The 13,426-nt window shown below is 39.2% G+C and overlaps 1 protein-coding gene across 1 annotated transcript in view; it reads right to left on the bottom strand.

Annotated features, from left to right (window-relative positions):
* The window catches only part of LOC121866255 (DNA repair protein REV1-like), a gene marked incomplete in the record, with an annotated part of 281,011 nt that overhangs the window by 203,749 nt on the left and 63,836 nt on the right, over window positions 1-13,426 (bottom strand). Inside the window, 1 exon segment of the mRNA XM_042365872.1 lies at window positions 3,874-4,027. Within this exon segment, the coding sequence (XP_042221806.1) occupies window positions 3,874-4,027 (154 nt within the window).

Here is a 13,426-nt window from a genome sequence, read left to right as displayed (position 1 = left end):
TGCTAAGTGCCGATGGACCACGAGCGTCAGCTGTCAAACCAACACTGTCTCCTTATCTCTCGCCCTCCTCCCTCCCTCTGCGCAGCCAGAGAAGTTTCTCGAGGGCCAATATATAGTTTTTCTTACTTATATTATTGTTTTATCATTTTAAAAGATTAAAAATTATTTTTGGAAAATTTGATTTTTCTCGATTTAACCCCGGGTGGGGGGTACTGCCACCAGCCCCCTAACCCGGGGCTTAAGGGTTAAAAAACATGTATTTCTTTCATAAAAATTGGATACATTGGTGCTAAGCTCTTTCTTTGTTTAAAATGAAGATCTTTTTTGACAAATTTTCTTCAAGGCGGACAACCTCTTATCCTGGACACCCCTTTCCCCCAATCAGTCCGCTTCAACAAGGTTTTACTGTATTCAGAATGCTGGCTTGAGACAACATAAAGACTCAAACCGGGTTTGAGATTGGATTTGTAGATCCTCGCGTTAATCCAACCTTGAGGCAGGTTTAGCAGTCGATCCATCATTCAAGATAGCAAGTCAACCTGAATTTTGACAAAGAGCGCACTTATAGGCAATATCGTCAAATTGGAAACTTTGTAGAGAGAAAACTGATGGTAGAATGGCAGAATCCTATCAATTTTTATGACGACACAATTCAGACAAGGGAGATTTCCTTGATATTTTCCGTGATACGGAGCATCTACTTGATAGACCTGTTGGCTACGGTTCACCTCTACCTCCCATTCATCAGCTGATGATTGCTTTGAGATTCTTTGCAGCAAATAAATTCCAGGTAAGAAAGATTCTGGTTACTGAATGAGTTATGGTAATGTGTTACAGTAAGCTCTCGCTTAACGTCGGGGTTACGTTCCTGAAAACGCGACGTTATATGAAACAACGTTAAACGGATCAATTTTCCCCATAAGAAATAGATAAAATATGGGAGTTACGTTCCTGAGCCTCCCTTTGAACCGTGAAAAAAATTACATATACAAAAAATCATTGCCATTTCTAGAGAAAATACAGGTTGTACCTCTCTAGTCTGGCAACCTCGGGGCCTGACCGGTGCCGGACCATGGAAATTGCCGGACCATGGAAATTCACCCTTTTCCTGGATAGATAGTGACTTGTGCTTATGCCTGGAAGCACTAGCACCACTTTCTCTGCATCATGGTCTCTTTGAAGACATATTGAAGGGTTAAATGTCGTATAGTAGCTTCTCAAATTTCGCGAGTTTTTAATTCTTAACGTATTTTATTGGAACACACAAAAAAATAAATAAATAAAAATTTTGACGGCGGAAACTTGAATTTCGACGGGTTTGAACGGCCCGCCAACATGCAGACGACGTGCATAATCGTGTAAACAGCGTCATTTCTCTTATGTAAAAAAGATTCATTATTGTTTATTACTGAATGTCTTTTTTATTGAATTAATGTTTATGTGTGCAAAATGAGCAATACAATTCATTAATAATACGTAGAATATTAAAACACACGAGGAAATGACACAGCATTGTATTCGTTGATTACAAAACCAGTGACTGACTGGTTCTACATATAAAACTAAAGAAAATAAGACCTTGGTTGTAGCTGTAGTAAAATTAATATGGTTGTTTTAAGTAATGTTATTAATGTTAATAAATGGAACAATAGAAGTAGCTAACGATAATGGTAAAGAAAAAAGAGAGATCGCATATGTAAGTGCGCATGCGCACACGTGAAAACATATCATTACTTTACATAAGAATATGAAAGCAACACTTATTTACTGTTCATATATATTTTAATTAATGTTTCTGAATTTGTTTTTATTGAATTAATGTACGTGTGTGCAAAATTAACAATACAATTTATTAATAATACGTGGAATATTAGAGGAGACGAGACGGCTGCCGGCATTGTTTATGTTAAAGCTTACGAAACCAGTGACTGATTGGTTCTACATATAAAACTGAAGAAAATAAGACCCTGAGTTTAGCTGTAGTAAAATTAATGTAAAAAATGAATATGGTTGCTTGAAGTACCTGTAATGTTATTTAATGTTAATAAATGGAACAATATAAGTAGCTAACCATTAATGGTAAAAAAAAAGTGAGACTGCTCGTATGTAAGTGCGCACATGTGAAAATATATCGTCATTACTCTACATAAGAATATGAAAGCAACACTTATTTACTGCTCATATATATTGAAGGGTTAAATGTTGTACTCTGTATAGACAAGCAGAGAGAGAGAGCAGCCGAACTGCCGGATGTAAACAAACCTTAATTTCCCGCGGCTTTTTTTTTGTAAGGGGATTAGCCCACCCGGGAATAGGTCACTGACCCACATTAGGGCCTGAGGGGCAAAAATTTAATACTCCTGTAATAATAATAATAATAATTCAGATAAGTAAAAAGAAAAAAAAAAAGCTGCCTATCTACCTATTGGACAAACTGAAATCGTTCCGGACCACGGGTGTTTCCGGACCACAGAATGCTGGACTAGAGAGGTACAACCTGTAGTATACAGTACTCCTAAAAGTTAATGATAAAGTAATATCAAATATATGCTTTACAGATGATCCTGTTCTTATCACAGATTGTATAAAGGCATTACAAAAATTTTTTAAAAGTTTAGTGGAAAAAGGTGAAAAATATGATTTAGGAGTTAATGCTGTAAACACGAGCGTAATGGTTGTTTCCAAATTGGAAATAATTCCTAAAATAAAAATTATGGTAGGCAACAGGGAACATAAACAAGTGCAATATTTTGTGTATTTGGGATGTAACATTAGCTGTGATGGTAGATGTATGGAAGAAATCAAAAGAATAGGGCAATCAAGGCAAAGATTTAATAATCTAAAAGACCGAATGAAAAGGGACATTAATTTCAATTTGAGAAAAAAGTTGCTGAAAGATTTTATGTGACATAGACTGATGTATGAGTCAAAGGCATGGACACTTTCAGCAGACACCAGAAAGATGTTGGAGGCCTTTTAAATGTGGTGTTCTAAGAATAAGCTACACTGAGAGGAAAACAAATGAAGAAGTACTAAGATTAGCAAAAACTTCAAAAGAAATACTTGAAATGTACAGAAAAAGAAAAATGAGATACTTTGGTTATATAATTAAGGATGAGGGGATAATAACAGATATATTAATGGGCAAAGTTGTGGGTGGGAGGGTCAGGGGAAGGCAGATACTAGGCCGGATGAATAAAATAAAAAACTGGGTCGCCAGAGAGTTACAAAACCTTGGAAGATTGGTTAAAACAGCTTGAGAATGTTTAGAGTGGAGGACTGCAGTTGCCAGCCCTCAGATATGAAGACGATGCTTTGACTGATTAATTGAAGACATACCAGAACATGAAATGAACTTGTGAATGCTATTATATGACTCCATAAACATGAAAATCATAATTTTTCATTTAATGTATTATTTTACATGTAGGCAGAGTTGTGACCCTACCTTGCCAGTTCTACATATTATGTCCAGTTGCCACTCTATAATAGTAGGTTGGTGATAGGATGAGCATCCAGCTGTAACTCTTGTTTTAAATTTGCCTGGTGGCTAACCCACACAAGTGTGGAAACTGGCCATAAAATAGTGATGAAGATGATGATGTAGATAAATTTGATAAAATTTATCTTATTCTAATGATCTGATATGTGGGTGGTATAGCATTAACACATGTAACTCTCACTACTATGTCCTGGCTCAGGACAGATGTGGGAACGGTTTCCTCTGGGTACTGGACATGAGAGTTCAAAACAAAGTAACAAAGAAGAGACCAACAAGCGGTTAAAAGATAAATAAAAATATTGACTTTATGTAGGTTAATGCAATACTGTAATGAGAATTACCATCACACTACGTTCTCATATCAGACTTACCTGGAAGCCCAGTGACGTTCTGATTCTTCATATAATGAAGTAGATTATCAGGATTAGCGACGTGCTGGCCATTAGGTTTGGCCAGACGGGTGGCCATGCGAGCCACCAGCATGTTGGGCCCAAGGCCAGCTGAGCATGGACAGCTTGTTGCTTCCTTTAAATTCAAAACAAATAAATCAAAATCTCTCCCTGTTAAGAACACAAATCCTATAAATGTTCTCAGCCAATGAACCACAGTAAAGGAAAGCTATGCCATAACCAATTGTGTATGGGGTCCCCTCTCTGCTGAATAAAATCGTCAAGCATTGGTCAACTAAAATATCAAAAAGTGGCAGCCCCATAGTGAAGGGAAGTAGCATCCCCAGAGTGAAAAGGCTAAATGGGTAGAAAGAATGAGCAAATATAAGGCGGTAAGTCCATAACTATTAACTTCACTATATTCTATCAAAAGTGAGAGGAACACATGCATAAAATCTCATGTAAAACATTATTCATAATAATCCTTTCATGTTGAGCTAAGTAAAAATTATCAAGTATTCCAGAATATTTTACAGTAACAAGATGCTTCACAAGAACTGTACTCTACAAGTACTAAAAACCTCTGTAAATCAATTGTTCATAAACCTATGCACATTTTCCTGTTGACTGCCATTACAAAAGCTGAGATACATTGCTAAGAAAAAAATTCTACAAAACATGTTTTTCATGAACATTTTTGGTGTACACAATGATTTTAAGACAACAATAAACATATAAATTAAATACTGTACAGTAGATGCAGTACAGAACAGTAAAATAATAATTTCACAATCGCACTTCCAGAGAAACTGGGTGAGATTTGAAAAAAGTAAACAGCATGAAAAACAAAACCAATACTGTATCTATAATAATTATGTTACCCTAATAATACAATGACACCTATTATATACTGTATTTTACTGCAAATAAGACACACTTTTTTGTCTGAAAATGGCTCAAAACATTGGCCTGCGTCCTATATGTGAAGTTGCTTCTCTCCCGTAGGCTAATGTATCTCCCAGTTGCTGTCTCCAGTAGGCAAAATTTTACTTAACCCAACTCCAGAATTAAAAACATGTTATTTCTTACTTAAACACATTATTATTATATTAATTAATTAAAAAATTAATTACTTTAAATATAAAAACTGGATTTGTAACTACTGTACTGATGATGATAACCCGAAATGATTAACAACTCTTCAGAGGTACCTAAGCATTTCTGAACTCTTACAAGCATTACCATTACTATCTATTAATGTCATACCTGCAAATTTATTTTTAAAACTACAAATACCTGATACAGATTACTAGGCCAACCTGTGAGGTGTTATGGTTGTTTTTCAACTCGCATTTTCGGATAAATATACATAACTTTCTTCAATTATTTCTACAGTCAACCCTCACTTTACGCGGTTAATGTAACCCGCAGGGTCCCGCGGAAAGTGAGGAACACGTAAAGTGAATAACATAACATATGGGATTAATTGAAATAGAGTCCAGGCCGACCCCCAAACTCCACTTTTTGACGACACACAACTATGTTGTAGTAAAATTTTTATCTTAACTTTATGATGATATGAAAAAACAAGTAATATAGAAGAGGTTAGGTTAGGAAAAATAAAGGTTAACATAGGAAAAATAAAGGTTAGGTTAGGAAAACTAAAAGTTATGTGGAACACTTACGTTAGTAGAAGAGATGGGTCGGCGTACGGGGATGGAGGCTGGTTCCGAGGCAGAGGGCAGGCTACTGGCCCTCAGGTGAATCACCATTACTAGGTGCATCACCATCACTGTCACTTACAGTTGTCAGGGCTTCCCTGACAAATCCCTCAAAGTCATCTTCACTGTCGCTATCACTGGCTTGGGCTGGCTGTGGTGGGTTGCGGGCGAAGAAATCTGTTATGCTTTGCTGACGGCTGGTGTTGATGTTGTCGTGATACACCTTGATGTAGGGCTCCATAGTCTGCAACAGCTGGGAAGTGAAGATTTCATACCTGTTTGCGTCAGGGTCGTCAGAAAGGAGGAGCTTGGCTTTCTCGATACACTCGATGGCACCCCTAACATTACTATGGGATAAGTGTTGTTCTTCTTGGGATGACGCACCACCTGCCTCTTCACTGATGTCGTCATCATCATCTACCATCTCCTCGGCAGTCACATCAGGTTCCATTATCACCTCCAGGATGTCGTCGTTGGTGGTCTCGGAGAAGCCTGGAACTGTAACAGTCTGCGCAGCTTCTCTGGCAAGGTTCACTGCTACTGCAACAGTCTGAACCTCACCAGTCACAGATTGACTCCTCCTCTCACCTGGTATTCCATGCAACACATGTCTCCATGCGTGACGAATTGTAGCAATAGACAGCTGATCCCATGACTCCACCAAGAAGTCCACAGCTTTCTTGATGTTAAATACTCTCCAGAATTGTTTGAACAGTATTTTTTGCTGTGCCAACTGTTGATCCTCATCTTCTTCGCTCTTGCTATCGGTGGTGGTGTCACTCAGGTTACGCAACTCTTCCCTGGTGTTGGTGTAGTCGTTCAGGAGTTTGAATTTTTTTGTAGAGAATGCAGCTTTTACATTACAGATTAACTCTTGGTCCATGGGCTGTAATATAGACGTAGTGTTGGGAGGAAGGAAGACCACTTTTACGTTGAGGTGACGATCTAACAGTAGGGGCGAGTGTCCTGGTGCATTGTCCAGCAGCAACAAAATCTTGAATGGGACATTCTGTCGCTCACAGAATTTCTTTACATCGGGAACAAAACAGTCATCAAACCAGGAGAGGGACAGTGTAGAGAACATCCACGCCTTACGTGCGGTCAGCCAGTGGACATTTAGCTTGGTCATGTCCATGGTTTTGTAGGCGTGCGGCTTGCGTGCTGTGTGGATCACCCATAATTTGAGCTTACTGGTACCGGAGGCATTGGTAGTAAACAGGACGGTGATGCGTTCCTTCTGCATCTTCCGGCCCCGAATCTTGCTGGCATTCTTTACAACGAAGGACTTGGAAGGTAGCTTTTTCCAGAAAAGACCAGATTCGTCCATGTTAAACACCTGGTCGTCACTGTACTGTCCTTCCTCCATAATCTCACGTAAAAACGGAGGAAATTCCCTAGCCGCAGCACGGTCAGCACTCGCTTCTTCACCACCAATGTTTATATTGGTGATCTTGTTCCGGATCTTAAACCTCTGTAACCACCCAGAGGAAGCATTAAAGGGTTTGGGCTCTGTAATTCCCATCTATCGTGCCACTGCGATGTACAGTTCACGTGCATACTCCTTAACAGAGCGCGTGTCGACCGCCATGTTCCGTCGCGCCTGACGCACCAAGTACCTCACAAGTAATTTTTCTGTCTTGAGAAGCACCTGGTTGTGAAAATACTTGATCATAGAAGCACCTGTAGACTTTGTGATCTTCATGTGCTCCTTTATCTTGGCTGCATCCTTCTTTATTGTTCGAATCGCAGATTCATTCACACCATGCTGGCGCGCCAAATCAACCTGCCTTCTTCCTTTCTCCAACTCTTGGATGATGGTATACTTCACCTCGTAGCTTAAGGAACGTCGTGTCTTCTTTGGCTTAGTGCCGCTGGGTCCAGGTAAGGAAAGGTTTCTCTCTGGGGGTGGTGGTCTGGCGTGGAGGGATGAAACTGGCGCGGCTAGGTCAAGAATCGTCTTTCCTCCCTCCCTCCCTCCCCCGGGTGGACACGTCATAATACTTTAAGCCAATTACAGCTAGCAGCAGAGGGGGGTAGGGATGCATGGCCAATCACAGTCCGATACATCATATGACGTCAGTGATAACGCAACAAAGACACACGCTGCGCAACCTTACCGCGCGGCTTGCCCAAGCGGAGGGAGGAGGAGGGAGAGGCGAGAGCACAGGCAGGCAGGCGGGTGGGGCGAATCTAAAAATAGAGTCGCGCCGGACACTCTCAGCGTAATGGGGTTCACGCACCGCGTAATGTGAGCACGTTAGGTTCTGGCAAAGCACTGCGTTAACGTGGAAACGCGGAATGTGGGACCGAGTAAAGTGAGGGTTGACTGTACTCATTTACATGCACATAATCCTACATACATTTTGTGAAAAAAAAGTAAAAGAAATAATTGTCATAGGGGCAAGCATATAAAAGGAATATATATTTCCTTGCACATGAGTTAGATGGTTCAGTGGGGGAGCAGGAGGAGGGCACAAGTGTGTTGGGGAAGGGGTGGGGCATTGCTAAGAGATGGCGGAGGTAGCACCCTGCTGGTCTGAGTTGATTTTGCGAAGCAGGAAATGTATGCAAATGGCGATTGTGTTAAACTTTCATTTGGCTTTTATTTACTGGTTTTAGCTGCACTTTTTCATTTAAATTGTGTACAAATGTTGTTTGAAGTAGGACAATTGTTAAATAACATAAACAAATATGGTAGAACAGTATGGTTTATGAATGCTGGGAAAGGAGGTACAGGGAGTTGAGAGTTAGCTTCACCTTTTTGACTTACCACTCGGCTGTTACTTTAGATCAGTGATACCGTAGAAGTCCAAAAATCCGGACTGCTTGGGGATTAGGTCGGTCCGGATTTTCGGATTTTCCGGATTCTCAGGAAGTACTTTTAAAATTCAAATTTAAGGAGGAATAAAGATGAGATGAAAGATACATTTTGATTGTTTATTCATTAGCAAATATAGCATGCTTCATTTATCAAAACGAGCAGTTTTAAAGAAAAAGCTGTGAATTCTAGAATTTTATTCTTTACCTTTTTTATATCATAAATTGTAGACTTTCCAATGTTGTATGTTTCCATTAGAACAGTATTGCTCACACCACGTTCTATTTTAATTATTTAAATTTTGTCACTCAATTTCAATGTGTTCTTCTTTCTCTTCACAAAACGAAGTTTATCTACTTTAGGAGCCATTATTATGGACTCTGTAAATGGAAAGAGTAGGACTCAAAATTACATACGTTGTCACAGTTTGATTGCTCGTTTTAAAGTGGCGACCACGTGGTCGCTTGTTGTCGCTGTGCAGTTGTGGTGCTCACGCATGCACACATACACACAAACGCCAGCTAAAAAAAAAAAAAAAAGTTTGAGTTTTCGAAAAGTCCGGATTCTCGGGTGGTCCGGATTTCTGGAATCCAGATTTTTGGACTTTTACTGTAATATACCTTACGTTTTTTGTTTTTGTTTTTCAGTATTTTATGTTAGTTTTGTATTTGTGATAGTAACACAAGACTCATCACTATAGCATCATCCCCCTAGCCCTCCCCCTACCACTCAGGGTCAAGCTGAAAGCTATGTTATGGTTATTTTTCAACTATTAATTTCAGGTAGTTATACATATACAGTATAGTCTCATTTTACGCGGTCAATTAAACCCATGGAAGTCAGCGTATAACGCGAAACTCGTAAACGAAATAACAGAACATATGGGATCAATTTAAATAGAGACTGGGCCGACCGCCAGACTGCCCTTTTTCCGACACAATACGTACGTTGTAGTAAAAATAACATCTTAATTTTATGAAGGTATGCACACACAATTAATATTTAAGAGAAATATCAATAATATTAGGTTTTTAACACTTACGTTAGTAGAAAAGATGGCTGGGCACACGGGGATGGGGGGTTGGTTCCGAGGCAGAGGGCAGATTATTGGCCCTCACCTGTATCACTTGTATCACCTGTATCACTATCCACCACAGAGGCTAGCAGGGCCTCCTTGTCAAACCCCTTAAAGTCTATATCCTCACTATCACTATTACTGACTTGGGCTGGCTGTGGTGGGTGGCGGGTGAAGAACTCGGTAATGTTTTGTTGACTGGGCAAGCAAGGTTAAATAGACCAATCACAGCTCGCGGTGGAGGGGATGCGTGGGTGGTAAGGATGCGTGGCCCAATCACAGTCCGAAATGTCATCTGACGTCAGCGGTGACGTAAGAACAACCTAGCACGCAGCTAGTCCACTCCGCTTCCCGCATAAATTCAGGAATGTACCGTGTAACTAATAATTGGCGCGTCTGGACAGGTGCCGCGTAAATGACCAACCGAGTATAAAAAATCTGTGTAAACCGAGACTATACAGTGAACCCTCACTTTACGCGGTTAATTCAACCCACGGCAGCCCGCGTAAAGTGAGAAACGCGTAAAGTGAACAACATAACATATGGGATTAATTGAAATAGAGACCGGGCCGACCCCCAAACTCCACTTTTTCAGACACAATACCTACATTGTAGTAAAAATAACTTCTTAATTTTATGATGGTATGCACACACAATTAATAATTAAGAGAAATATCAATAATATTAGGTTTTTTAACACTTACATTAGTAGAAAAGATGGCTGGGCACACGGGGATGGGGGTTGGTTCCGAGGCAGAGGGCAGATTATTGGCCCTCACCTGTATCACTTGTATCAATTGTATCACTATCCACCACAGAGGCTTGCAGGGCCTCTTTGTCAAACCCCTTAAAGTCCATATAAGTCCATATCCTCACTATCATTATCACTATCACTGACTTGGGCCGGCTGTGGTGGGTGGCGGGTGAAGAACTCGGTAATGTTTTGATGACAGGGCGACCTTGTGCACACCCTGCTCGCGCCGCTCTCCGCGTAAAGGGGTACACGCACCGTGGAAAGTGAGCATTCCGGTTTCAGCAGGGTACCACGTAAACGTGGAAACGCGTAATGTGGGACCACGTAAAGCGAGGGTTGAGTGTACTGTATATATTTTTAACTATTTTACATGTACTCTCAAACTTACATACAGAAAGTTCAAAAGAAATAAGATAAATAATTATCATCAGGTCAGAAACATAAAAGGGAAATAAACTTACTATGTGAGTTAAGAGGAGGGGGAGTGAGGGATCTCTGCTGTTCTGAGCCATCTCCCATGTGTAGTGAAACTACAGTATTGACAAATTTCGTTGAACAACCAAATGGCAATGCAGTATTTTTTCTTGTAACTTATTCATTTGTATTATTTTTTATTTATTCCTTATATTTCCTGGTCGTGTATATATTACTTTAAGAAAACTATGGCTACAGGAGGAAAATACACACAAAAGTTTCTTTCCTAAATACTCCCTGCTAAAATAGGGGGTGAGACTTATAATGTCATGCATCTTATATGCCCTAAAATATGGTAATTGGAGATGCATTCTTTAAGAGGGATGAGAAAAAATCCTCGCTCGACGCCTGATGAGTTATTGCGTCATCCTAAACTTCCTCTTTGTTTACATGGTACAGTACATACACTGTATTTCAAGCATCAGGTCAGGTGAGCTCTATACTGTACTCATTGTTTAATATTTATTTTATTTCGCTTTCAAAATGCCCTCAAACAAACACCAAAGTGATAAGTGATAGAACTGAGTTTAACAGTGTTAGAAGCACATACAGGAATACCCCAGCTATCACAATGGTAGCGTTCCTAAAAGTCATTGTGAATAATAAATTTGCGAATATCAGGGCAATTTTATCCATAAGAATTAATGTAAATAGGGTAGGTTGCATTACAAGCCAGCAACTTTTAACACATATTTACCCAAATTTATTATGATTATAATTGACTGTATGAACACATTCAGAAGGCTAACAGGAAATCCACTTACTAAAGGAAAGTCCAAAAGAAAACATTTTTCCTCCCACAACAATGCATCACCATAGTCTTTGTTTGTTTGTCTCTCTTGCCAGCATTTTTATGAGTGGTTTGTGACAGTCTACTTAATGCCTAAATATCAGTACTCGAGAATGATGTATAAATAGTGTCAAGAGCATCTAATATCATGTAGGGTAACCATTATAAGTAATAATAGAACTTCCCATAACACATGTCGCCAGTGTTACAAATAAAGAAATTATAAAAATAAAAATAAACTAATAATTTTAATTCTCTAATGTAACATGAAAATAAAGAGAATATTATATAAAACTATATAACAATACAAATAAAGAGGAGGGGGTGTTTGTTCTATGTAGGAGGTGAACTTTTGTGGGGAGGTAGTGAGCGATTTGTCAACAGAGCATCTGGTGACTTTGCTAGTTAGGCCTGTATCAGTTTAAACACCTGCACCTCTGCTGTAAGATTACTTACTCCTCTTCACCATATATTGTTTTTATATATACTCCTCATTAGGGACCAGGGTCGTGTGTACATTGTAGTACCAGTAAATGTGAGGACTAAATAAAAATTATACTATTAAGTATACTAATAAATAAATTAAAAGAAAAAATACCACATTACCAGTTGGCAATAGTTTCACTGCACGTGGCTGAGATCCCCAACACTACTCCCCTCAGTCCCTTCTCCCACAATTCATGGGCTAACTACTGCACACATAAGAAATGTTTCTTCCATGATAATCATTTCTTTTGTTGTTTTGCACATTCTGTATGAATGATTGTGTATGCAATGTAACATTGTAAAAAATTAAAAAAATTAAGTATATATATATATATATATATATATATATATATACAGTAGTGCCCCGCGTTAAAGCATAACGCGGTCAATTGAACCCACAGGGTACCGTGTTAAGTGAAAACCGCGTTAAGTGAACAACAGAACATATGGGATTAATTCCAATAGAGACTGGCCCAACCCCCAAACTCTACTTTTTCCAACACAATACCTATGTTCTAGTAAAAATAACATCTTAATTTTATGATGGTACATGCACACAATTAATACTTAAGAGAAATAGAGAAATACAGTCGCCAAGTTAATGTCCATTCAAATAATGGACTCAACTCCCTCCCCCTCTTCTCACACTACACTCGCTGGCTCTTCCCTCTCTGAGAAATTTGGGGGGGAAAACCACTAAATTTTAATAAAGAATACCTCAAACTAAAGTTAGGATAATATAATTGACATTGCTGGATTCCTTGTAAGACCAGGAATATTTTGAATACAAATGTCATATATTTTGCACAAAAAATAACATATTTACTCAGAGTAAACATTATATCTAAAATTTGTATGTCTAATGCAAAATCTATGATGTTTATATTCAAAATGATCATCATATTGTAAGAATTCCAGCAATGTAAATTATATTCTGGCCGGGTAATTTGTATGAATTTTATGATCTAAAACAGGCAGGCAGGCAGGCAGGCAGTCAGGGTGGTGGGCTGGGGGGTGGGGCGAATCTAAAAATAGCGTCTCGAGCTGGACACTCTGCGCGTATACGTGGAAAAAACCCGTGTTAAGTGAAAGTTCGGCTCTGGCGAGGCACCGCGTATACGTGAAATCGCGCTAAACGAAACCGCGTTAAGCGGGGTATTACTGTATATATATATATATATACAGTCGGCCCTTAACATACGCGGGTTTAGAATACACGGATTTGCAAATAAGCGGATTGCCCCACCGGAGGAATATTCTGTACAGTGAGTTCTGCTATAACGCGTGTTTTGATAACGCGAATTTGCTCTAACGCGATTTATGAATTAGGAACGATATTTGTATAACGCGAACGCTTGTTTGCTATAACGCGATTTTTGCTTACTATTTCTCCAATTTTGTGGTATTAACTGTGAAT

Source organism: Homarus americanus, unplaced genomic scaffold (assembly GCF_018991925.1).
Source record: "Homarus americanus isolate GMGI-L3 unplaced genomic scaffold, GMGI_Hamer_2.0 scaffold32583, whole genome shotgun sequence".
In the NCBI taxonomy this organism is placed as follows: domain Eukaryota; kingdom Metazoa; phylum Arthropoda; class Malacostraca; order Decapoda; family Nephropidae; genus Homarus; species Homarus americanus.
This window is presented reverse-complemented; position numbering and strand designations above follow the sequence as displayed.